Source organism: Oreochromis niloticus, linkage group LG2 (assembly GCF_001858045.2).
Source record: "Oreochromis niloticus isolate F11D_XX linkage group LG2, O_niloticus_UMD_NMBU, whole genome shotgun sequence".
Classification (NCBI taxonomy): Eukaryota; Metazoa; Chordata; class Actinopteri; order Cichliformes; family Cichlidae; genus Oreochromis; species Oreochromis niloticus.
In genome coordinates this window covers 21,186,104-21,209,097 of record NC_031966.2, presented here as the reverse complement: position 1 = coordinate 21,209,097, position 22,994 = coordinate 21,186,104, and the positions used below count along the sequence as shown (strand labels likewise).

General features: G+C 38.2%; 4 protein-coding genes across 4 annotated transcripts; all 4 read left to right on the top strand.

Annotated features, from left to right (window-relative positions):
* The first annotated feature begins 2,171 nt into the window (after positions 1 to 2,171).
* Positions 2,172 to 4,142, top strand: LOC106098187 (leucine-rich repeat neuronal protein 4). The gene is made up of 2 exons (XM_019365543.2): positions 2,172 to 2,429; positions 3,013 to 4,142. The coding sequence occupies exon 2, from the start codon at positions 3,015 to 3,017 to the stop codon at positions 3,822 to 3,824; it is 810 nt and encodes a 269-aa protein (XP_019221088.1). The 5' UTR covers positions 2,172 to 2,429; positions 3,013 to 3,014; the 3' UTR covers positions 3,825 to 4,142.
* Positions 4,143 to 4,350: 208 nt separating this feature from the next.
* LOC100710757 (thiosulfate:glutathione sulfurtransferase) lies at positions 4,351 to 6,798 on the top strand. Its single transcript, XM_003444593.4, has 4 exons — positions 4,351 to 4,494; positions 5,962 to 6,090; positions 6,235 to 6,397; positions 6,608 to 6,798. The coding sequence occupies exons 1-4, from the start codon at positions 4,413 to 4,415 to the stop codon at positions 6,660 to 6,662; spliced, it is 429 nt and encodes a 142-aa protein (XP_003444641.1). The 5' UTR covers positions 4,351 to 4,412; the 3' UTR covers positions 6,663 to 6,798.
* Positions 6,799 to 16,845: 10,047 nt separating this feature from the next.
* Positions 16,846 to 19,876, top strand: LOC109204524 (leucine-rich repeat neuronal protein 4). The gene is made up of 2 exons (XM_019365529.2): positions 16,846 to 17,002; positions 18,796 to 19,876. Exon 2 carries the CDS (start codon positions 18,798 to 18,800, stop codon positions 19,605 to 19,607), a length of 810 nt encoding a protein of 269 aa, XP_019221074.1. The 5' UTR covers positions 16,846 to 17,002; positions 18,796 to 18,797; the 3' UTR covers positions 19,608 to 19,876.
* Positions 19,877 to 20,222: 346 nt separating this feature from the next.
* On the top strand, positions 20,223 to 22,454 carry LOC100699020 (thiosulfate:glutathione sulfurtransferase-like). The gene is made up of 4 exons (XM_003444717.5): positions 20,223 to 20,325; positions 21,648 to 21,776; positions 21,869 to 22,031; positions 22,269 to 22,454. The coding sequence occupies exons 1-4, from the start codon at positions 20,313 to 20,315 to the stop codon at positions 22,321 to 22,323; spliced, it is 360 nt and encodes a 119-aa protein (XP_003444765.1). The 5' UTR covers positions 20,223 to 20,312; the 3' UTR covers positions 22,324 to 22,454.
* The last annotated feature ends 540 nt before the right edge of the window (positions 22,455 to 22,994 follow it).

Sequence of the window (22,994 nt, the reverse complement as noted above, 5' to 3'; positions counted from 1 at the left end):
TTACACAAAAACAAAAAAAAGTCAGGTAACGAACCAACTAACCTATGAATCAACATAGATGGAGGACACAACAAGGGACACAAGCAAACTGAGGGTTTAAATAAACAAGAGAGGCCAGCTGTGGGGATGATGGGAATGAGGCCAGAGTGGAGACACCTGGGAAGAAACATGACACAACATAACTTAATCAAACTAATGAGGCACGGGAAGCAAAACCAAACATAATGAACATGAGACGAGAGACTAGCAAAATAACACTGAGACAGAGACATGGACAAAGACAGACAAACTTGACATTGCTAAAGAAACATGACTGACTACACACACAAGGGACCGTGGGGAGGACACACAAATTTTTAAAATATTTAAAATTTTAAAATAATACATTTTAGTTACATATAAGTTGTAAAAATAGCTGTAAACTATCAATTTTTAGATTAAAAACATGTTTTTACATCATTGTGGTAGAAGTCAGGCACGTTATCTGTTTACTAACTCACTGGATTGTACGGATATGGACAAGGGGAAAAAATATGATCCAAAGATCAAAATCTGGGATTGTAATCTCAAAAAATCGATTTACTAACTCGAAATTTCAAAATATTTTCCCAATTTACATTTATTTTCTCAGACGTTTGAGTTAGTAAGCTCAAATTTGAAAACACCTAAGAGACTAAAACAGGCTGGACACGAAAGGGAACAAAGACAAACAAAGAACTGAGAACTAGAAGCATGAAAAACTAAACTAGGAAACAGTGAAAATACTGAACTAGGAGCATAAACAATGAAAAATAGAACACAATCATAATAACTGAGAACTGAATAAAATAAATGAAATAAATAATTAACAGTAACATGAAAAAAACGAAGAACCACCACAGTGTTCTTGTTAAACGGTATTTTGAAAAGCAACTTAGAACATTTGCAGATAAATCAGTATTACCCACAATTTCATTGTATATGTACAATGACAATATAGGGCTATTCTATTCTATTCTATTCCATTCTATTATTCAGACTGTTTACCAAAATGGTCAAACCTTCCACAAAACAAGAAAAAGAGCAGCACTGTATTTTTTGCAGTTCACTACACCATTAATGTCGTTCATATTAATGTTGAATTTCTTCGCTGCAGAGAGCAGAAGTCTACCTTCAATTATTAGAAGACTAACATCAAAGTAACTATTTGATATCAGTGATATGATGGAAAGTTTCAGGGTGGATCCTGAAAACTTGCTGGAGTATCAGGAACAAGTAATACGTTTTTAATGTGCTGCCTCAGCATGAATCACCAGTAGCCTTATGTTAGTTGTCTCATGTATTTCCTTTATGTGTGAATAACTCTTGATTTAGGATATAGTAACAATGTTTAGGGTACTCTGATAAAGTGTGGTGTGTGCAAATATAAATTCTACAGCTCTTTAGATTATTACTTAGTGCTAAGGGTGCTATGTTATCACAATATGCAACACAATTGTTTGTGTTGTATAGCACTTTTCAGCATTGAAAAAAACAATTCTTTTCAAACATTACAAAAAGCTTGTCATTTCCCCACATATATCTCAGCCAAAATCTTTTTTAATAAGCACATAGTCAAGGTCTTAACAAAGTAATGAAGTTTTTTTCAGTGCTTCATAAGGTTTTTTTGTCCTTAATTAGGACAAAGATTAAAAATGTTGTGAAAAATGAAAGGTTATTCTTTGCCAGCTATAGCACATTAAAGGATGAGAACAAAACAAGGCCTCATCTGTTTCTATTCGTTTCTCTCCAGTGTCTCACAGTGGGGGCTACAAGAGGTTGAAGGGGTCTTTAATAAGTACACATCTGAGCATTCCTCACCCCGCCTCCTCCCCCAACCAGCACCACCACCCCTCTCTCAAAATTACACATAAACACGCTGTTAGGTGACCTTATGTGCTGTCCCTTTCCACAGTAACACCTGCAAAGTACGTGGGAAGTTTTGCTTTAACAAAAAGAATTTTAAAAAGACAGCTACACCTACAGATTGTGAAAAATATACAGAGACACAATCCTTTCTCCTTGCTACTTAGCACATTAATATGCTGAACAGCGCACAGAACCCCCCACCCAACCCCCTCCCTTCCTAACACACAATGAAACCAAAATTCAAAGCACAGATTTTAAAAAATCTGTGCCAACTGGTGAGATCACAGATGGTCAGTTAGAAAGCTTGCTGAGAAAGAGAAAATAGTAGTGCAAGAAGGGAAAAAAAGAGTCAAAAGAGGAGGTGGGGGGTAGCCCTGAAAGGAGAGAATGATGAGGGGGTGTAGATGAGGAGGAGGAGAGAGTTTGAGAGAAACAGCTTACGACTGAGAACTATAGACAGTTGAGAGCACACGTGAGAGCAGCCACAGTGGAAACAAAGAACTTCAGACTTGAGAGTTGAGACATCCACCAGCATTAAGCAGGTATAGACCCATTTCAGTATTTTTTATTCGCTTTATAGCTCCATGTTTTATTTTTAGAGGTTTAGTCATAAATATTAGCTTTTAACTGCTTTTTAAGAAATATTCTCTGTGTTATAATTCATTTTATAAACTGACTAGACTGAGTCTGCTTTTTGTCCTTTTTGGGTTCCCACAGAACTCCCCTGGCTTTCTGCCAGGTACAAATGTGTTTGCAGGACCGGACACTGCAGATGTTTGAGTATACTCAAGAGCATTTATCAGCTGTAAACGGAGGCCAGCCAAAGAATTTTATTTTGTGTCTCACCACACTAAACCAAGACTTTTATTTTTCTCTCCTTTGATACAGTGAAATGCCAAAACAGAGAACAAATGTTAAAGTCTCACTGTTTTTATCCTTGGTACCACTGCACAACCTCTGCTTCTTTCATTCTTAGAAATTTCAACCAAATTCAGTAACAAGTTCCTTTTTTTTGCTACAGTGTGTTCCTTATGTAACTTCCTTCATGTAACTGAAGGAAATTGCATAGAAATACGTTGTAAAGTGACCAGTGACCATATTTATTCTTGTCATTTCTTTTCACAGAGATGACCTCACTTTGCAGGAACCTGGTGGCTCTTCTCTTTTTTGTCTTGCCTCCCATGCATTCCCATTTCTTCACTAATGCTGCCTCTGCTTCCACACCCATCACCCGTCGACGGATCATACATATAACTGACACAGGCTCAGAAAGCCAGGATGATTATGACTTTAATGAGGATGAATATGACATCACCAAAGCTCCTCCTAGGGTGATGTCCTTCCCAAAGATGAACCAGAAACCCCAGCTCTGCAAGTATGACCCCTGCTCGGAGAACCAGGTTCCCTGTGCTACACTTTCAGTGCAAACTGGGTGCCTCTGTCCTGGGATGAGTGGAGCTAATGTGCGTCCTCACCCACCACGTATCCAAGCATTGGTGCCAGTCAGTGAGGGGAGTGACAGAGGGAAAATACAGGTGCAGTGGTGTGCTCCATCTTCAGTGGTATCTGAGTACAGAATAGTCATCGAGGGAAGGGACGGTGAAATCCAGAAGTTTGGGGATGCTTCACGGTGGGGTTTGGTCAGATCTTTGGAAGTGGGAACTAAAGTTTGTGTGGTGGCGGTGAACAACGCAGGAAACAGCGATCCTTCAGATTTTTCATGTAAGCGGTATGAATCTCATGAATCTTCTGACCACACACTGATGGCCTGGGTCATAGGAGGTGGAGTCGCTCTCCTTTTACTGGTTGTAACAACAGCTCTGATCTGTGGGAAATATCAGAAGTTTCGAAAGGGAAAGCGAGACTCTACTGATGGACTTATTAAAGTACAGGTGGAACACTGTGATCTGGACAAATGCAGTTCTGTAGTTGTGTAATCAGTGATTGTAGAATTTAAATATTATTTAAATTCCTTCAAGGAATTTGTAAATACAATTATAGCAATGTAAAATGAGCTAAAGTGGAGGAATAATGAGAACAAATAGTTTATTATGCTCTTTTGCAGTCACCATGATTTTATTTGCTGGCAAATTAACTTCTGTAGATTTGTTGTTGTTGTTTTTTGTTAATATATCAGAAACAGAATGTAAAGTAAATATTGTTTTTTAGGAGACAACTACTGAGTGATTTTATAGTAATAAAATCGTTTAAATTTAAATTTGTGTTTGTTGCGACCATTAAAAGGTTTGTGCTCACTGCATTTGATCTTTTATGCATGTCACACTCATAATTTTACTGCATAAACACTTTTTCCAAAGATTTGTAAAATATTTAAAACCACTGACTGTACACTGTAAAACAGCATTCAGCATATGTATTGATTTAAACACCGTCTCTTACTTTTACTTTGAAAGGAGTGACAAGTTGATTTGATTGGCTAAGCGATGAAGTCTCACTGCTTAACTCCGCCTTCCACCGGTATGTGAGCCAATGACACAGAACCAAACAAATGTATCAGGAAGAAGATGCAGTATTGTTATACCGTATGTGAATGTCATTGCATTCCCATTTCTAACTTTCACTCAACAACCAGGATGGCGAACACAGGTGAGTCTTTTTAGCCCACTCTTACAGTTACAGTTAACAAACTACAGAAGATTTATTACTGTCTGAATTTGCTGAATGAACTGAAAAATGTCTAACGTAATGAGTAAAAGACAACTACTTTTAACAGTGACAAACCAAAACTACAGCAGCTTAAGAAGCAGTAATACAGCATTTTCATAAAAATGTTTTCATATGTTTTCATGAACTTTGGGGTCACTTTGTTAAACTGTTTCCATAGCCTGTGCATATTTCTCTATCTAATAATTACAAAAAGAAAAAAAAAATGTAGAATAAGAATGACTCAGCAAATAGTGAAAAGATCAGATGGGAGACTACCAGTCTCCTTGGGAATTGTACTCGGATACTCGAGCAACACACAACAAACAGGTTTAATCGTTACTGATAATTATCTGCATACCATAACCTGTTGCATTAGCAACGAGTCAGTCCGGTGTACCTTTAGTCATATGTTACAGATTAACACTCCTCACACCATCTGATAAAAGCAAGTATGCGTGCCGTCATGGAAGACTAATCTGCCTGTAAGGAATGTACTATATAAGTGGCTCTGTATGTCAAGCTCTGCTTTTAGGAAGTCTTTAAAGTTTTTTTCTGCTTAAACTAGAAGCTAAATTGAGAAACTAATGATGCGAAGATAAGTGGCAGTTTAGTCCGGTTTGTTCTTCTGACACTGATTTTGATATCTGAACTCCAGGAGAACTTAAAAGCTGATTTATTATGTATACTTTCCTAGTACTGTGTTTGACCCCCATTTGCCTTCAGAACTGCCTTCTTCTTTGTATAAATTACAGAAGGTGCTGGAAATATTCTTTAGAGATTTTTGTCCATATTGACGCAATAACATCACAAAGTTGCTGCTGATTTGTCCCCTGCACATCCACGATGCAAATCTCCCCTTCCCCCACATCTCAAAGGTTGTGGAAGCAACGATTCTGACTCTACTATTTGAATGTCACAGAAATTAACAGTAGGCAGACCAGGCAATGTTTCTGCAATCTTCGCTGCCATGTCATTGGCTGATTATATATTTCAAAGGATGAACAGCTGAGCAGGTGTACCTAACAAAGTCGCTTGGGCGTGTACGTGTAACTATGATGTACAGGTTGTTGTGGCACTAACAATAGAGCCAAGATAGTCTTTGGATCACTGCATCACCCTCTCCATATGTCATGTTATCACTGATATCTGTGTGGTTAGCACTGGTACGTCCTTCCTTATCAGTGTGTTTGCATGTGCCTTTGTGGGCAGGTAGAGCAGGTATCACGTTACAGCTAAGCCTTCACATGAACAGCAGTTAGTTTTCTTTGACAAGGATGCAAGAATGCATTCTTGTGTCAGGATGATTTGTCAGAGGAAAATTAGTATTTAAGGAGTCCGTGGTGCAGTTTTATTTAATTTGATGAAAGGTTATCATGTGGTTTCTCCTGTTTCCTGCCATGTTCCCAGTTACCAAGGAAATCTCCTATGAGGAACTGAAGGCTCTTGTGGGAAAGAGCCCGAAACTCATTCTGATTGATGTCCGCAGTGAAGAGGAGGTGGCAAAAGGACATATTCCAGGATCCATTAATATTCCACGTAAGTCTGTTTTATATTTCTTAATATATATATATATAATATACACACAAAGACCTTTGCATGTGTGTAGTGGTGACTGTGGTTTTTCATGTTCTGTCATTTACGTCATGTTTTCTATCTTTGCCTCTTCTTTGATTCCTTCAGTTAGTACAGTAGAGGGTGCTCTTAAAATGGATCCAGATGAATTCAAGGTCAGGTACGGAGTAACAAAGCCACAGCTGGATGCACCAGAGCTGGTTTTTCACTGCCAGATTGGCAAGCGAGGGGCAATGGCTACCACCAAGGCTCATGAGTTAGGATACGTGAAGTAAATAAGTTACTGCTTATAATACATAATACACACACATGCATACACAAACACATGCATACACGAGGCCCATTGTTTTCTAAAACAAAAACTCCAACTGTCCTTTATTAATACAAAGGCAAAGAGTCCTTAAGACTTATTATTAAAATGTGCTGCTTTTTATGTAATAATGACAGTTTTTGTCTTTCATGTCTCTGTTCTCTGTTTCAGTGCACGTAATTATGCTGGTGCATACAGCGAGTGGTCGAAGAAAGAAGGAAAATGATGCCAAAGGAGAGTTTCATATTTATTTATGAAAATAGGAAGTATGAAATAAATATTTAGCCATTTCAATCTTGTGGTATTTTTCAGACTGTATGCTGAATTTTATATTTATTAATAAATACAAATAAATAAATAAAGTTTTTGTGTTTTGCTGTAAAACCACGAAAATATTGGAAGGTAATAAAACATGTGACCACATCCTTGATATTCCTGGGGTATTTTAACAATCACTAGTTTACGCCATACGGTTTATAAAGGAGCTCTAGCTTTTTGCTGGTGAAGCTTTTTATATGTTGAATTAGCTCAAAACAAGCCTTGAAAATCATCATTTTTAAATACTTATTACATTTTTTTTTAAGTGGTGGGTTGTGGGGGAATATAAGCACCTTGTATAAAATTATCTCTGATTCTTTTAATATTTAAAAAGAAGACCTAACAAGTTCCTGATTTTCAGCTTTGTAAAACACAATGTCTTTTTGTAATGTCTCAAATTAATCTGCACTCACATTAAAAAAAGGTGTCAAAAAGATGCCTTCTCTCCCCATCTTACTGCGTTCACACTGTTATTAATGAAGGCTCACATTTGTTCCAGCAGCAGTGTTAGAGCCATAATCCCTTCCCACATCATGACCTTAACTTTGTTTGTGATCGTGGGACTCCCTGGTCAACGCCACCTCTCTGTATGGATCGGCACACTGCAGTCGAAAGAAAGGAAAGAGCTTAAGAAAGGAAGGACCTTTTCTTCTTCCCAAAAAAGAGTTTCCATGATTACTCAGTTAGTTTGTTCTTTTTAAAAAGATTAAGCCACAGCTAGAAGCCACAGTTGCCCCAAAATCACAGTGCTTCATTTCTTTGTGAACTGATAGAAGAACAGCAAAGAAGATTCCCAGTTGTTTGTCCACCTAACTTCACTATCTGCTCATTTTCTCACCTGGTTCCTCATCCTCTTGTACAATCTCTCTGTACTCTCTCCATCCTCCTCACCTCTTCTTTGTACTGAACATCACACACAAGCATTATATTCTATAACAAGATAAAATAATAATAATATAACTTTATAAAAATTCTTATAAGAGCAGGTGGGGGATCCATAGATGCCTGCTCTTAGTATTTTGTTTGTAATTATGCGACTCAAAAGTGTTGTTACAGGGGGAATATTAAAATAAAAGAAAGGAGGAAACTTAAGTTATAAATTGTAAGATGTAAAATATCAGTTGATTTTTTTAAAAAATTGTTGTTTATATAAATAAAAACAACATTGTACTAAAAAAGTAGTTTTTATAGGATTTCTACCACAAAATGTTTTTTACATTTCTATATTTCAACTTGTTTTCTTAGTTTTGGGTTATTTTCTCAGAAGTTTGACTTAGTGCATTGAAATTTTGAGATAATAACTAACAAGTTTTAACTTACAGACGGCAAGAAATGTTTATTTTATGTTATGTCATTTTATTTGATCATTTATTTTTCTGTGGTAGAAAAATATTTATTTTTCCACACACAGGGGATTGGAAAGGAAATGGGGGGAAAAGAAAAAAGGTTTAATAATGAGCGTTCACCACTAAGAGGAGCTACAACTCAGTGTAAAGGTCTCCACTGAAAAAGAGATTTTAATCTCAATGATACTTTTACCTGGGCAGACAAATAAATAAATAAATAAAGAGCATAGACTGTAAATCTGTAAAGCTGCATCTTATTTTAACAAATATACAGATCACTAAAGTACTGTGAGATATATATATAAAACATTCCCCTCTTCCCCCTGTGGGCAGTCTATCCTTCAAGTTCGGGTCTTCTACCAGAGGCCTGGGAGCTTGAGGTGCTGCACAGTATCTTAGGTGTTCCCAGGACTGTGCTCTTCTGGACAGAGATCTCCGATGTTGTTCCTGGGATATGCTAGAACTACCTGCCTAGCTTGGGAGTCACTGCACCTAGTGCGATTACCAGTGGGACCACCGTTACCTTCACTCTCCACATCTTCTCAAGCTCTTCTCTGAGCCCTTGGTATTTCTCTAGCTTCTTCCTGATGTTGCTGTCATTCGGAACCACTACATCGATCACTACAGCCGTCTTCTTCCACTTGTCTACCACCACTATACCACCGGTTGGTTAGCCACCACATTTTGTCTGTCTGTATCTGGAAGTCCCACAGGACTGGTAGGTCCACTGGTAGGGCTTCTGGATGTCTGCCGGTGGTACATACCGTGCAGAGGCCTGTCCTTCCATGATAGTTCCTCCTCTTCCTGCTCTTGCTTGGGTTTCTGCTGCCTGAGGTATTTACTGAGCACGCGGTCGGTTGGGGCCATCTTCCTGATGTATCCGTGGATACATCATTGTCTCATCCTGGACTGTGGTACTGACACTCACTAGCCCCTGCCTCCTTCCTTCCACTTACCACACAGTCTCCGGTTGCTGGACTTGGGGTGAAACCCTCCATGCATGGTCAGGAGCTTTCTTGTCTTGATGTCAGTGGCTTCTATCTCCTCCTTTGGCCATCTTATTATCCCAGCAGGGTACCTGATCACGGGCAGGGCGTAGGTGTTGATAGCCCGGATCATGTTCTTACCATTCAGCTGACTCCTCAGGACTTGCCTGACCCTCTGCAGGTACTTAGTGGTTGCAACTTTCCTAGCGGCCTCTTTATAGTTCCCATTTCCCTGTGGGATCCCCAGGTACTTGTAGCTGTCCTCTGTGTCTGCAATGTTGCCTTCTGGTAGGTTCAGGTGTTCATGCTATTGGCTGCTATCAAGACAGTGATAGTTTTGAGATGTTTTGATGATAAATCTCTCAGTCACTAGTATATGATTCACAGCCCAGTATTTTAAAGAATTCTGCTTCTTATCAGCCAAGGCGTGTGGGAAGTAGGGGTGCTGAGGGTGTCATAGCACCTCCTGGCAAATCAAAAAGGATGTGTATGTGTATCAACTACTGAAAAATAAATAATAAATACCACCAATCATAAGTCTATGTCATTTTCGCTGTTATGTTTTTTGTTCTATTTATCTACATTCCATTCTATATTCTTTCATTTTTAATAGTGAATAAAGTGTCTCGCAGTGTGATCAGACTTGCAAACAGAAGCCCAGCTGCAGAAGAAAAAAAGCGCTTTTCACATTTCTTCACAAAGCTGTGAAAAATAGCAACATCTGGCAGATTATCAGAATCAACAAGCTGCTCTGTTGGTCGTAATGATGACAGCGAAAACATGTTTGCTGTTTTTACTATCCATGATTTATTATCATTTATTTATTATACAGGTAAAAGTTTCATATCGATTAAAAGCTCTTTTTCAAGAGAGACCTGGCCAAGAGGGCAGAGGACGTTACAACAAACACAACACATAACAATATGTAAGTAAAGGAACAAATCCAGGTGGTATTCAGTACAGACTAATGAAAACAAACCAATCATAATAGATCATTACAAGAGCACCATTAAAACTAGTCACACTGACCAAGAGACGTATTCTCTCGCTCCAATAAGGTGGACTTAGAGTGTCCCCTGCCGTAACCACTTCGGCTCGATTATTCCAGGAAACAGGGACCCAGGTCTTTCAAGGTGAATTTTAAATTACACATTCTGATCTATAGCGATACCTAAATACTTGGATTTGCATCCATTTAACACCAGCTAAAGTTAACTGAGACTTAACAACATCATAGAAAGACTGCAGAAGCATATTTTTTGTTGAGATTTCACATTATGTGACACATTTGTTGATATGTTCAAAGAAAATATGCTGTTTATTCGTTCAAAACATTAAAAGGGCACAAAAGACTTTAATAATAAAAAAAGAGGAAATGTGTTTGCAGCAACTCTTCTTTGGGTCTAGTCCGAAAATATTCAATTTTCCGTAGAAAAAATTTGTGAAATGACCTGTTTCCTTGCTTCCTTTATCAAATCCCTTAGCACATCACACACTGGGACTTTCTTTTATGAAATGAGAGGAGACAATGTAGTCCCATACATCACTGCAACAAATCATCTAACCAGTCATGAACCACAATATTTAAAATTTTCAACAACAGGCTGTTAAATGCAAAGCTGAACTCTGATCATCAAACTTCCTGATGGATGAATGTTGTCCACAAACACATATTTATATTAGTGCTGTAAATCTAGATTATGAGTTCTATTAATTCATCAAGGTAAGTTCAAGGTTCTTTATAATAAATTTTTTATTGTTTAGGTCTATTGTATTAATGCCTTTAGGATAATGATTAATTAGGTTTTACTTTGATTCCGCTGGGAGTGATGGATGGGGGTAATTTTACTTCAGTTGTAGAAATCTTAAACAAAGAGGAGGAAATGAGGTAGACTAGATTACATATCATTTCAGCAATAATGAGCATTCTGCTAAGAGCAGTGCAAACTGCAGTTCACCCAGAGAGTGAGCAAGAGGGAGGGAGTGATGTAGGTCTACTAACCAAAATAATACACAACAAGGCAAGTCAGATCAATGAGAAGAGTCTGAACGACATCAAACTATATATTTCTGATAGAAAGGATAACTCTTCTGATAGAAATTACTGGGCACTGCCAGAGAGGTTCTGAGGACTGAGACTCAGGTGGAGCAGAGGATTTATCCAGAGGAGAGCTGCGTTAATGCAAATTATCATCATTATTATTACAATGAACAGTAATTATTTATCATCAGATCAGATGTTAGTGAAGGTACTGATGCTGTGTTATGTTAGTCAATGCACGCCTGGCTGTGTTTTCTTTTGTTTTGCATACAGACATTTTTTCCTACATGTTCCAAAACAAAAGCTGCATTTGACAGTTAAATAAAGAAACATCACATATTGTGTGCACACTGCTGAGAAAAAGGCAGCCCAGTTCAGTTAGTTTCTAGTTTGTTTCGTGAAAGTACCAGTACTATTGGGGAATAATTGGGCTCGGCTCGACTTTGAGCCATTCATCCAACGTGCCAACCACTTACTCATTCTGATAACATCTCCGCCTTTCATTTCAAATTAATAAACACTGCTAGAAGCACAGATCCACAGCAGGCTTACACCTTGCCTATCTATTAAATCCAGTAGCTTTTTAATGCTAAAAGAAGGTTTTGCAGTGCAACGAACCCTAAATCTGGCCCTCTTTGTTCCTTCTTTTTTAAAACTCCGACCTTTGAAGTTAAAGGCCGTTCTCGTTTACATGACCTGCATAAAACAAGAAATTAACAACATACTGTTGTGAATTAAGATGCACGTTTTGCATTTCATTGTAGTTTCAACACTGCGGGCATCTTGAATTACATTGTTAAGGAGACTAGTTTGGATTCTCATTGCATCACTCTTCTCTTTATCTAAGTCCTCATGACATATTGACCTTGTTGACATTTTTATTAAGGCCAAGGAAAGGCGGTAGGAAGAGAAAATGTGAAGGACTCTTAGACTGCAGCCTCAGTTTTATGTAGGAAACAGGTGTGGCTGACAGGTCTTATCAGAAACATGCCTGTTGGAACTTGGCTAATGGCTTTTAAAAGGGGCTCTGTGCTAAAATTCTTTCTCTTCCCTCCAGCACGCTCTCATCTGCTGGAGAGAAGAGTGGCTGGTTTGGGTTTTGTTTGCTTTTGGTAAACTTCCTTTCCTTCAGATACATTCATCATATACTTGCTTCCTACTGACAGGAATTCCACATGTATAAGAGCTTAATTTAATAAAATACATGCTTGTTTATTTAAGCCCCCCTGTCTGTCTGGTGTCTGTATTTTGTCTGGGATTTGATCCGGTTCATGACACATAAATAATTAATAAAATATGCATAGGTATTGTAAGTTCATTGGGGAATCAAATGAACTTTTTATTTGTATAGCACCATTCAAAATTGAAAAAAGTGATTTACAGAGGGGAAAAAATGAAAAGGTTCATATATGCCTACATAAAAGTAAAAAAATAGAGCATAAAATTTTACGCACATTCAAGTTTTTTTAACAGAGAGGGAAAAAAGGGGAAAGGGAAAAAGAAAATAGAAATAAACCCATCTGTGTAATTTAAAAGGCCAATAAAATAAAACAAATCCGATTCAAATTTATAATTCACTCTATTGTGGGCAGATTTGGGAATGTGGGACCTCGTCATCACATAGTGCTGCTACATTACACTTCTGTTTCCAATTATCCTCTGGAGGATCACTGGGACTTCACGCTGACTGGGACTGCATTCTGGTTCCACGGCTATTTTAAGCTGAAAGTAGTGGTTCACACAACATCACAGAGTCTGGTAATAACCCTACCACGAGATTCCTTTTGAGTGAAGTGGGAGGTCAAAGGTGATTGGGATTTAGCCAATAGCAGTGCTTCCTGTTTAAACAGAAATAGCTTAAATCCTCAGAGACGTATGGACTAGGAGAGGGAATGGAGAATGAGTTTGATTAAGTCACGCCAAATCAATCAGAAACTGAATACGTGAATGTGAAACTAAAGGGATGTTATTTTAATTCAATAAAGATATGTTAGAGGAGATTCCGTATTTAATAAATAATTGTTGTTTTACTCAGGAAAATAATATATTAGAAAAATTTCATATCAGTAGGGATTTTTTTTACCACTACTACACCACTAGTTTAAACCATGGAGCTGTCTATATGGTGGTGGCTGTGTATCACATACAGCAACATGCTTAAACATGTAGGAGTGAAGGAAAGGGGAATGTGCACTGGCAGGCAACTCATTATCTCAAGTAATATGACTCAATCTTTATGGCTTCCTTTATTCCTCAGGGACCTCTGAACCACATTTTCTATGAAAAAACAAACAGTCTGGCCTAAAACTGACCGCAGAAAGTAATTAAAAAAAAAAGCTCAGCCTCCTTAATGATCATCTCCACCTTCAACAACTGCTGACCTTATCAGTACATAAGAGCGTGTTAGAAAAACCAGTGAAGACAAAACAGTGACTATATCAGCTATCAGCTCAGTCTGTGCATAGTTTTCCTTCAGCCACCTGTGTTTGCTTGGTTTTACCTGAGAGAAGAAGCTGAATAAGGGAGTTGAGACATTCCTCCAGGAATTACCCACCTCCCAACGATCACAAGACTTACTGAACATAATCAGTCACTGACTCTATGCTGTATACTTTTTTAAATCTACGCATGTATTCTTTACGTGATTGTAAGCGTCTGTAAGTAGTTGTTACAGAGTTGACAATGAACATGAAAAAACAGGCAATAAATTAAACCTAAAAAAAATGGCTGATTGGCTGTAGCCTGTTAAAAATAGCAGATACTTCCTTCCATTTCTGTTCTGTCGATTCCGCTTTCCATATTTGATGAAGAGAGGAGCTCCTTCTTTATCTGATGTAATCCTACCCTCACAAGTGTGACCTCACACACAAATAGCATGCAAGCTGATGGAAGTGTCTCTGTGTTGGAGTCTGCCTAGATGTATCGTTGGCTGAGTCATTGCTTGCAGACTTTTGAAAAAATCTTTATTGTAAGCTACTGTTTCTGTATGTTTCTTTTAATCTGACACTGTGTTCATGCAGAATGAAATTCTTTGGCTCTCTTCATTGTTAATGTCATAAAACACTGATTGTGCTTATTTTAGAATAAAAAAAATAATGGAGCAAAATGGCCACGCTGAGCTGGATGAAGCAAAAAAAAAACTTACTGCTGTGCCGAAAATGTGAGAATATTTCTGTAATGAGAGAAGAATCGTTATCACAGATCCTGGACTGTCCTCAAGGATTGACTGGATGTTGAAATGAATGACTTCAACTTGATGAACCACAGAAACTTGTACCAGACAGTTTCAGGGAAACCTTTGATACTTGTCAGTTTCTGACGTGGCAAACGGGGGATCAGACAGGGGAAGAGATGGTTGTCTCACGTAGCCAAAACAACATGAAGACAGAATATACATATGCGGGACGACTTAAGGAGAAGCTTTTCTTTGACTTTTCTAAACATGGTCTTTGCTACTGAATTTACGGTAGTTCTTCCTGAATTTTCTACTGAACCATGACACAGAAATGATACATCTTATATTCATGCTTGGTTGACTGACTAAACACAGGAGTGCAAGGAGAAAACCTACGCTGCCTTGTTCAGAGACATAATCCGCATTTATTGCTAATGAGCAATAAATCAAGTCATTTTAAAACCAGATCTTGGTACTTGGCAGTTCCTTTGAAGAACCGCTGAAATAGTTCTTCAGTGTCTTAAATAACCCCAGGATCAGCAGTCGTGTAACCATTGAAAAGCTTTGCTAACTTTTTCTCCAAATAAGACATTAAAAACTTTTTTTCCACCAGAAGTTCTCCCAGTATCAAGATTCTCCCTTAAAATGTCTTTGGATGAACATTAAAATACAGTTGTGACCGCAGGGAACTTTTCACAGGTCTTCATCCGAAAATTAAAGTACTCGGAAATGGAAAGTTTTCCATTTTGACATGACTAACATGATTACAGTTAATCCCGAGGATGTGAATGCGTTCATCAAATGTTTGCTTCATCCAGTAAGCACTGAGATATTACTTAAGGGAAATACCACGAATATCAAGTGACCAAAGATGTGGAATAGATGACATTTCAGAAGTAATCGATATCTGACCACTCCTGGGAACCTTCATTAGGTTTAAACTGAGTAGTCTTATCGGCTTCACTTGACCTGTTTGAAAGTCTGAACTTTTCAATTCAGCGATACACTTTTTAATCCTTCAGCACAGCCTTTGAACAAGGCTGTGCTGAGCCAGGAGAAAAGAACATTTGGATTCAATATGCCTTCTGCATGATAATAAAACCAAGACGTCCAACACTGTTTCATTTCCCACAACAGGCACAACCACTTGTGAAGCGCCTCCTCTCTTCTCTGAAAATGTGTTACTACATTGTAACTTCCTAAGTGATGACTCAGCTGGACTCCTTTTTAACAAGCACATAGAGTTTCAAGATCTTAAATGTGATAGTGAAGAATTTTTAAAGTTAATTAGGAGAAAGACTGTAGATGTTATGAAAAATTAAAGGCTACACCTCACTTTCAATTCTTTAGAGCTATGTGGGTCTAAATCCTGCTAAGTTTTTTTGTGCAGCATAACTTTTCCCAGTGTGGATTCATATGATGTTATTATGTGTGTTCTTGAAGCGCCAACTAAAGCTTTTTTTTTTTTTTTGCATAGATTGAGAGTTAAAGCATTAAACAAACTGGCCCAGTAATTGTGTTGTTCCACTTTGAATCACTGCATGTTTTGGTTCTTTTCTATTTTATTTTTATGTGGACTCATTTATCGCTTTCTTTAATCGTTTTGCCCTCATATGTATAGTCATAATCACTAAAACTTTAACAGATTTGCCTTCAAATCTTCTCATATTTATATCAAATAATCATTCTGAGAAAATTCAAAGGCACTTATGACTTTTTAAACACATTGTTTACTTTTCTTTTTTTTACACACAAAGGAGCCAATCATCATCCTCCCAAACAAAGAACTGTAATGTTGTATAAAATACTCTGAATTCTATCAGCGTGACTCTACTGCCTAAAAATGGCCAGAGATCTTGGGAATTGTTTCTGAATTGTTTCAAAGATCCAAAGATGTCATCAACATTTTCAGTGGTATGGGTTGAATGAATCTTTAACGATAAAAGGAGGCTCCTGCGCTGGTACTTTTCCTCTCATCAGTGCCACAGTGGCATTTGGAACAAGAAAAAAACATCTGTCCTTTGCCAGCTTTATCCCATAAAAGGGTAAGAACAAAACAAACCTCCATCGTTCCTCTCCAATGTCTCACAATGAGGGGCTTCAAGAGATGCAGGACAACTTTAATAAATACACACCCAAGCATTCCTCACCCCCCTCCTGACTCTGAAAAGCACAAATAAACACGTAGTTAGGTGACCTTATGTGCTGTCCCCTTCCATAACAACACCTGCAAACCATATGGGAAGTTTAGCGTTAAAACGAAGCAATGAAAAACAGACAGCTACACCTACGGATTGTGAAAAACACTCTGAGCAACAAGCACAAGCCTGTCTCCCGCTGTTACTTAGCAAATTAATATGCTGAGCAGCACACAGACACATGGCGGCTCTCCCCCTCTTCCTCCTAACGCACATTCAAACACAAATTCGAGGCAGGGATTAAAAAAATAAAAGAGCACCGGTGATCAGTTGGAAGAAAAACAAAATGGCAAGAAGTGAAAAAAGAGTAAAAAGAGGAGGTGGGGGGAGGCCCTGAAGGGAGAGAATGATGAGGGGGTGTAGATGAGGAGGAGGAGAGCGTTTGAGAGAAACAGCTTAAGACTGAGAACTGGAGACAGTCTGGAGCACACGGTGAGAGAAGCCAGAGTGGAAACAAAGAACTTCAGACTTGAGACTTGACACATCCATCAGCATTAAGCAGGTACTGTAGACCCATTTCAGTATTTTCTTTGCTCCATGTTTTATTTTTAGAGGTTTAGTATTATCTTTTAACAGCATGAAAAATGTTCTCTGACTGTTATAATTAATTTTATAAACTGACCAGAATGAAAGCCAGTTTACTTTTTGTGCATTTTGGGTTCCCACAAAACTCCCCTGGCTTTCTGCCAGGTACAAATGGTAGTGCTGATGGGGTAGTTGTACTTGCCTTCCCGCACTCAGTATTTATTTATCTAACCGTGTTTACAGGACAGGACACTGCAGATGTTTGAGTATACTTAAGAGCATTTATGAGCTGTAAACCGAGGCAAACAGCATCCTGGTGCCTCGAATCCAGCCAAAGAAATTCATTTTATGTCTTACTAGAAATAATAAACTGTTTTATCTTTCTCTTCTTTGATATATTACCCTCCATAATGTTTGGGACAAGGATGAATTTTTCTCTGCTTGTCAGTCCCCCTCATTTCCATCCATCCATCCATCCATCCATCCATCCATCCATCCATCCATCCATTCTCTTCCACTTATCTTATCAAGGTCGGACATTGGTCCATGAGTGTAGGGATAAGTTACTTATGCTTGCTTCTACAGAGTCTATAGTTGCCATTGTTCAACAACAGGAAAAAAGCTAAAGGTATTATGAGAAGAATAAAACAGTTAAAGACATCAGCTCTGTAATCACAATGGGCCTACTAACCCCAGGAAGACCACTGCTGAGGACAAAAGAACCTCACTATGGCAAAGAAACAAATCAGAAACGGTCTTCAGGGACAGGTATGTGTTTGTCAGAGACTTCAAAGTCTTCATGAATAGAAATACAGAAGCAAGATGCAAACCACTAGCTGGCCACAAAAACAGGACAGCCAGACTACAGTTTAAGTTTAAAAAGTACTTAAACGAGCCTGCAGAATTCTGAAAAATAAGGCGTCGTGGACAGATGAGAATAAGATTAAGCTGTATCAGAGCGAGGGCAAGAGGAAAGGGTGGAGACAAAAAGGAACTGCCCAAGATCCAAAGCTCGTCTTTTAAAAATGGTAGCAAGGGTGCTGTGGCTACCACAGGTGCTAGCAAGCTTATCTCCTCTGATGATATGACTGCTGAGGGAAGTTGCACAATGAATTCTGACGTGCATAGAAACGTATCTGTTATCTAGACCGCAAGTCATCCTGCAACAAGATAATAATACCAAGCATACTGCTAAGGTAACACTTAAGTTTCTCAAAGCTAAAAAATCATATTAATAATTTTTTTTTATTGTTCCCTCCATTAATTTGCTCAACACCTGATGGCACCCTGAAAAGAGAGGGACTGATCATATCTGCACTCTAAAGTATTACACCGAAGAGCAGAGGAGAACTCAAAGAAAAATGTGTCTTTGTATCAAACAGCATGGAGTTGTTTTAACAGTTAAGATGTTTACAGTTACTAGTCATCTTAACAGTACGTGTTAAGGTAAATGGCCTGTATTTGTATAGTGTTTTATTTAGTCCCTATGGACCCCAAAGTGCTTTACACTACATTCATTCACCCATTCACACACAGGTGATGGCAAGCTACATTGTAGCCACAGCTGCCCTGGGGCGCACTGACAGAGGTGAGACTGCCGGACACTGGCGCCACCGGGCCCTCTGACCACCACCAGTAGGCACCACCGTTGCCTACTGGTGGTGGTCAGTTTGCATCAATCTCAAGCTGTGGTTAGTTTGCATCAATCAGTCTATTTATGGCTGTAAAGTGACCAGTGACCATCTTTATTCTTGTCATTTCTTTTCACAGAGATGACCTCACTTTGCAGGAACCTGGTGGCTCTTCTCTTTTTTGTCTTGCCTCCCATGCATTCCCATTTCTTCACTAATGCTGCCTCTACTTCCGCACCCATCACCCGTCAACGGATCATACACGTAATTGACACAGGCTCAGACAGCCAGGATGATTATGGCTTTATTGAGGATGAATATGACATCACCGAAGCTCCTCCTAGGGTGGTGAACATCCCAAAGACGGACCGGAAACCCCAGCTCTGCAAGTATGACCCCTGCTCGGAGAACCAGGTTCCCTGTGCTACACTTTCAGAGCAAACTGGGTGCCTCTGCCCTGGGATGAGTGGAGCTAATGTGCGTCCTCACCCACCACGTATCCAAGCACTGGTGCCAGTCAGTGAGGGGAGTGACAGAGGGAAAATACAGGTGCAGTGGTGTGCTCCATCTTCAGTGGTATCTGAGTACAGAATAGTCACCGAGGGAAGGGACGGTGAAATCCAGAAGTTTGGGGATGCTTCACGGCAGGGTTTGGTCAGATCTTTGGAAGTGGGAACTAAAGTTTGTGTGGTGGCGGTGAACAACGCAGGAAACAGCGATCCTTCAGATTTTTCATGTAAGCGGTATGAATTTCGTGAATCTTCTGACCACACACTGATGGCCTGGGTCATAGGAGGTGGAGTCGCTCTCCTTTTACTGGTTGTAACAACAGCTCTGATCTGTGGGAAATATCAGAAGTTTCGAAAGGGAAAACGAGACTCTACTGATGGACTTACTAAAGTACAGGTGGAACACTGTGACCTGGACAAATGCAGTTCTGTAGTTGTGTAATCAGTGATTGTAGAATTTAAATATTATTTAAACTCCTTCTTCAAGGAATGTGTAAATATGAGTGAATATGTTAGTAAAGTGGAGGAATAATGTTAACAAATCATTTATTATGCTACTTTGCAGCCACCACAGTTTTATTTGCTGGCAAATTAACCTCTGTAGATCTGTAATATTTTTTTAATCTATCAAAGACGGAATGTAAAGTAAATATTATTTTTTTAGATAGCGTGCTGAGTGCTTTTTTTTAAATAAAATCATTTAAATGAGAACTCTATATGTGTTGACTTTTTTTAGCTTCCACTTGAAGGTTGCGTTCACTTTATTCTAATAATGCGATTGTGTCTGCATTATAAGAGCTGAGACAATTAGACTGGTTTACCTTTGCTCCTTTAGGCATGTCATACTCATAATTTTACTTGCACAAAACATTTGTAAAAAATATTTAAGCCACTGACTGTACACTGTAAAACAGGCTTTTGCACAGTCATTAAATACCTCCTCTAGCTTTTACTTGGGAAACAAATCAGTAAGACATTGATTTGATTGGCTAAGCGATGAAGTCTCAAGGGCTAAGCTCCACCTTTTACCTGTAGGTGAACCAATCAGGTGCCACCAAACAAATGCATGAAGAAGAAGATGCATTGTTATTCTAGCATGTGTGATTGCTAATACCATTCATATTTTCATCTTCAACCAACAAACAGGATGGCGAACACAGGTGAGTCGTTTAGCCCACTCTTCCACTTTGTTAACACGGTTACAAACTATAACATTTATAATATTTAAATATCATATTTTAATATTTATTACTGTCTGAATTGAAGCACATCTAATTTAATGGGGAAAACATTTTTTAAAATAACAATTTAAAACTACAGTAGCTTGAGAAGAAGTAATAAAAAGCTTTCATAAAAAATATGAATGAACTTAAACTGGTTTGGGGGTTCTTTTGTTGAACTTTTTCATTTTCCCACTTTTCTTTCTCTTACTACTAAATATTTAGATGAAGAAACCTCACTTTGTAGGGTAAGAAGGACTCAGCAAACAATAAAAAGGTCAAACAGGAATCTTTTAAGACGGTTATTCGAGCAACAAACAGCAATCAGCTATAATAACCACCAATAATTATCTGCATATATTCACAGCCAGTCAGGACAGTGTACCTTTAAACCTATTTTACAGGCTCATATTCATCACACTATATGATAAGAACATTTATGTCAACATGCGAGATAAATTATCTTGTAAGGAATATAGCATGAAAGCGGAGCTAAATGTCAGGTTCTTTTTTCAGGGCATCTTCTACTTAAACTAGAAGACAAATTGAGAAACTAATGATGTGAAACTAAATGGCAGTTCCAGTTGGTTCTTCTGACACAGATTTTAATATCTGAACTCAACACTCTGTTTACCTTACTGTGTTTAAATAACTAGGACAATTTACATCAGCCACTTTAATAGGTACACCTTGATAGTAAAACAAGCTTTTAGCTTCAGAACTTTCTCAATTCTTCTTGGTATCGATCCCAGAAGCTGCTATAAATAAGCTTTAGAGAATTTGGACCATGCTGAAATGACTCTTCTATTGTTTAATTTTCGGTGAGCCTTGTCTGCCGTGTGACAGGTTAATTAAATTTTTGAGACGATGAACAGCTGAGCAGATGTACCTAACAAAGTGGCTGGGTCATATGCATGTATTTGATTATTATTGCTAGATTGCTGCGGCACTAACAGTAGAGCCAAGATAGTCTCTGAATCACTAAATTACACATGCCAAATGACATGAAACCACTGATATATGATACCACTGATATGACCACATCCTTCCTTATCAGTACGGGTAGAGCAGGTGTCATATTACATCTAACCCTTTCACATGAACAGTAATTAGTTTTCTTTGGCAAGGATCCTTAATAATGCATTCTTGTGTCAGGATGATTTATCACTTAAAACCTGTATCTAAAAGAGACAGTGGTGTAGTTTTATTTAATTTGAAGAAATGTTATCATACGGTTTCTCGTGTTTTCTGCCATGTTCAAGGTACCAAGGATATTTCCTATGAGGAACTGAAGGCTCTTGTGGGAAAGAGCCCGAATCTCATTCTGATTGATGTCCGCAGTGAAGAAGAGGTGGCAAAAGGACATATTCCAGGATGCACCAATATCCCACGTGAGATTGTTTTTCAAGTTCTGTACGTTTTCTCTAAGTTTTCATTTGCATCTTCATGTTTTCTACCTTTGTCTCTTCTTTGATTCCTTCAGTTGATACAGTGGAGACTGCTTTTGCAATGAATCCAGATGAATTCAAGGCCAAGTATGGCATAAAGAAGCCACAGCTGGATGCACCAGAGCTGGTGTTTTCCTGCCAGTCGGGCAGGCGATCAGGACTGGCCATCGGCAAGGTCCAACAGCTGGGATACGTGACGTAAATACGTTATTGTTTATAATACACAATACACACACATACATGCAGAAGGCCCATTAAAAAAAAAAAAAACTTCTTTATTAACACAAAGGCAATAAGTCCTTAAGACTGTAGAGAGCCATCTTTGGTTTTTGTTGTTGTTGTTGTTACAAATGTGCAGCTTTCTGCTGCATGTTTGTGATGTAATAATGACAGCTTTTATATTCTGACATCTTTCATCTCTGTTCTCTATTTCAGCGCACGCAATTATACTGGTGGATACAGCGAGTGGTCCAAGAAAGAAGGAAAGTGATTTGTGCTAAAGAAGAGTTTCATATGTCTTCATCCAATCAGCAACTGTGAAATTTAGATGTTTTAATCTTCTGGTGATTTTTTCACACTGTGTAATATTAATATTGAATTTTATATTTATGAATAATTACAAAGAAATTAAATTATTACATTTACTTGGAAAGAATTGTGTTGTGTTTGTTATTCTTTAAAAATGAAAAAGATCCCAAAAGATATGATAAATACATGCATAATGATGTCTTTGCAAACAGAGGTACACGCAATGAGCCTGATAAACACCACAAAATAACAGCTGTACAGTACAAAGTACCAGTGGTACAGTGACTTTTATTGCATCATTAATAATTATTTATCACCATATAATTAAGTGCTTTTGCTAACATTAACAGAGAAGAGCGCCTTGAAAGGTTTTTGCCGCCTTTCTGATTTCTTAGTTTTATGCCTGTTTGTCACACTTAAATGTTTCAGATCTGCAAAAACATTTTAATATCAGGCAAAGATAACACTAAAACTAGAACTAAAACTAAATACAAAATGCAGCTTTTAAAAGATTTCCATTATTATGGGAAAAAATATCCAAACCAACAAGGTCCCGTGTGAAAAAGTCATTGTCACCTTCTTGTTAAATCATGAATTAACTGTGGTTAGTGACATTTTTTTTTTTTGGAAAAG

What these genes read in the sequence shown, in the direction of transcription:
- LOC100710757 (XM_003444593.4), top strand. Translation starts at nt 4,413, where the DNA reads ATGCAGTATTGTTATACCGTATGTGAATGTCATTGCATTCCCATTTCT. An exon ending in AACCAGGATGGCGAACACAG is followed by an intron (nt 4,495 to 5,961) that starts GTGAGTCTTTTT and finishes CCATGTTCCCAG; the next exon opens with TTACCAAGGAAATCTCCTAT. An exon ending in AGGATCCATTAATATTCCAC is followed by an intron (nt 6,091 to 6,234) that starts GTAAGTCTGTTT and finishes TGATTCCTTCAG; the next exon opens with TTAGTACAGTAGAGGGTGCT.
- LOC100699020 (XM_003444717.5), top strand. An exon ending in AGGATGCACCAATATCCCAC is followed by an intron (nt 21,777 to 21,868) that starts GTGAGATTGTTT and finishes TGATTCCTTCAG; the next exon opens with TTGATACAGTGGAGACTGCT. An exon ending in CAACAGCTGGGATACGTGAC is followed by an intron (nt 22,032 to 22,268) that starts GTAAATACGTTA and finishes TCTCTATTTCAG; the next exon opens with CGCACGCAATTATACTGGTG.
- LOC106098187 (XM_019365543.2), top strand. Translation starts at nt 3,015, where the DNA reads ATGACCTCACTTTGCAGGAACCTGGTGGCTCTTCTCTTTTTTGTCTTG.
- LOC109204524 (XM_019365529.2), top strand. Translation starts at nt 18,798, where the DNA reads ATGACCTCACTTTGCAGGAACCTGGTGGCTCTTCTCTTTTTTGTCTTG.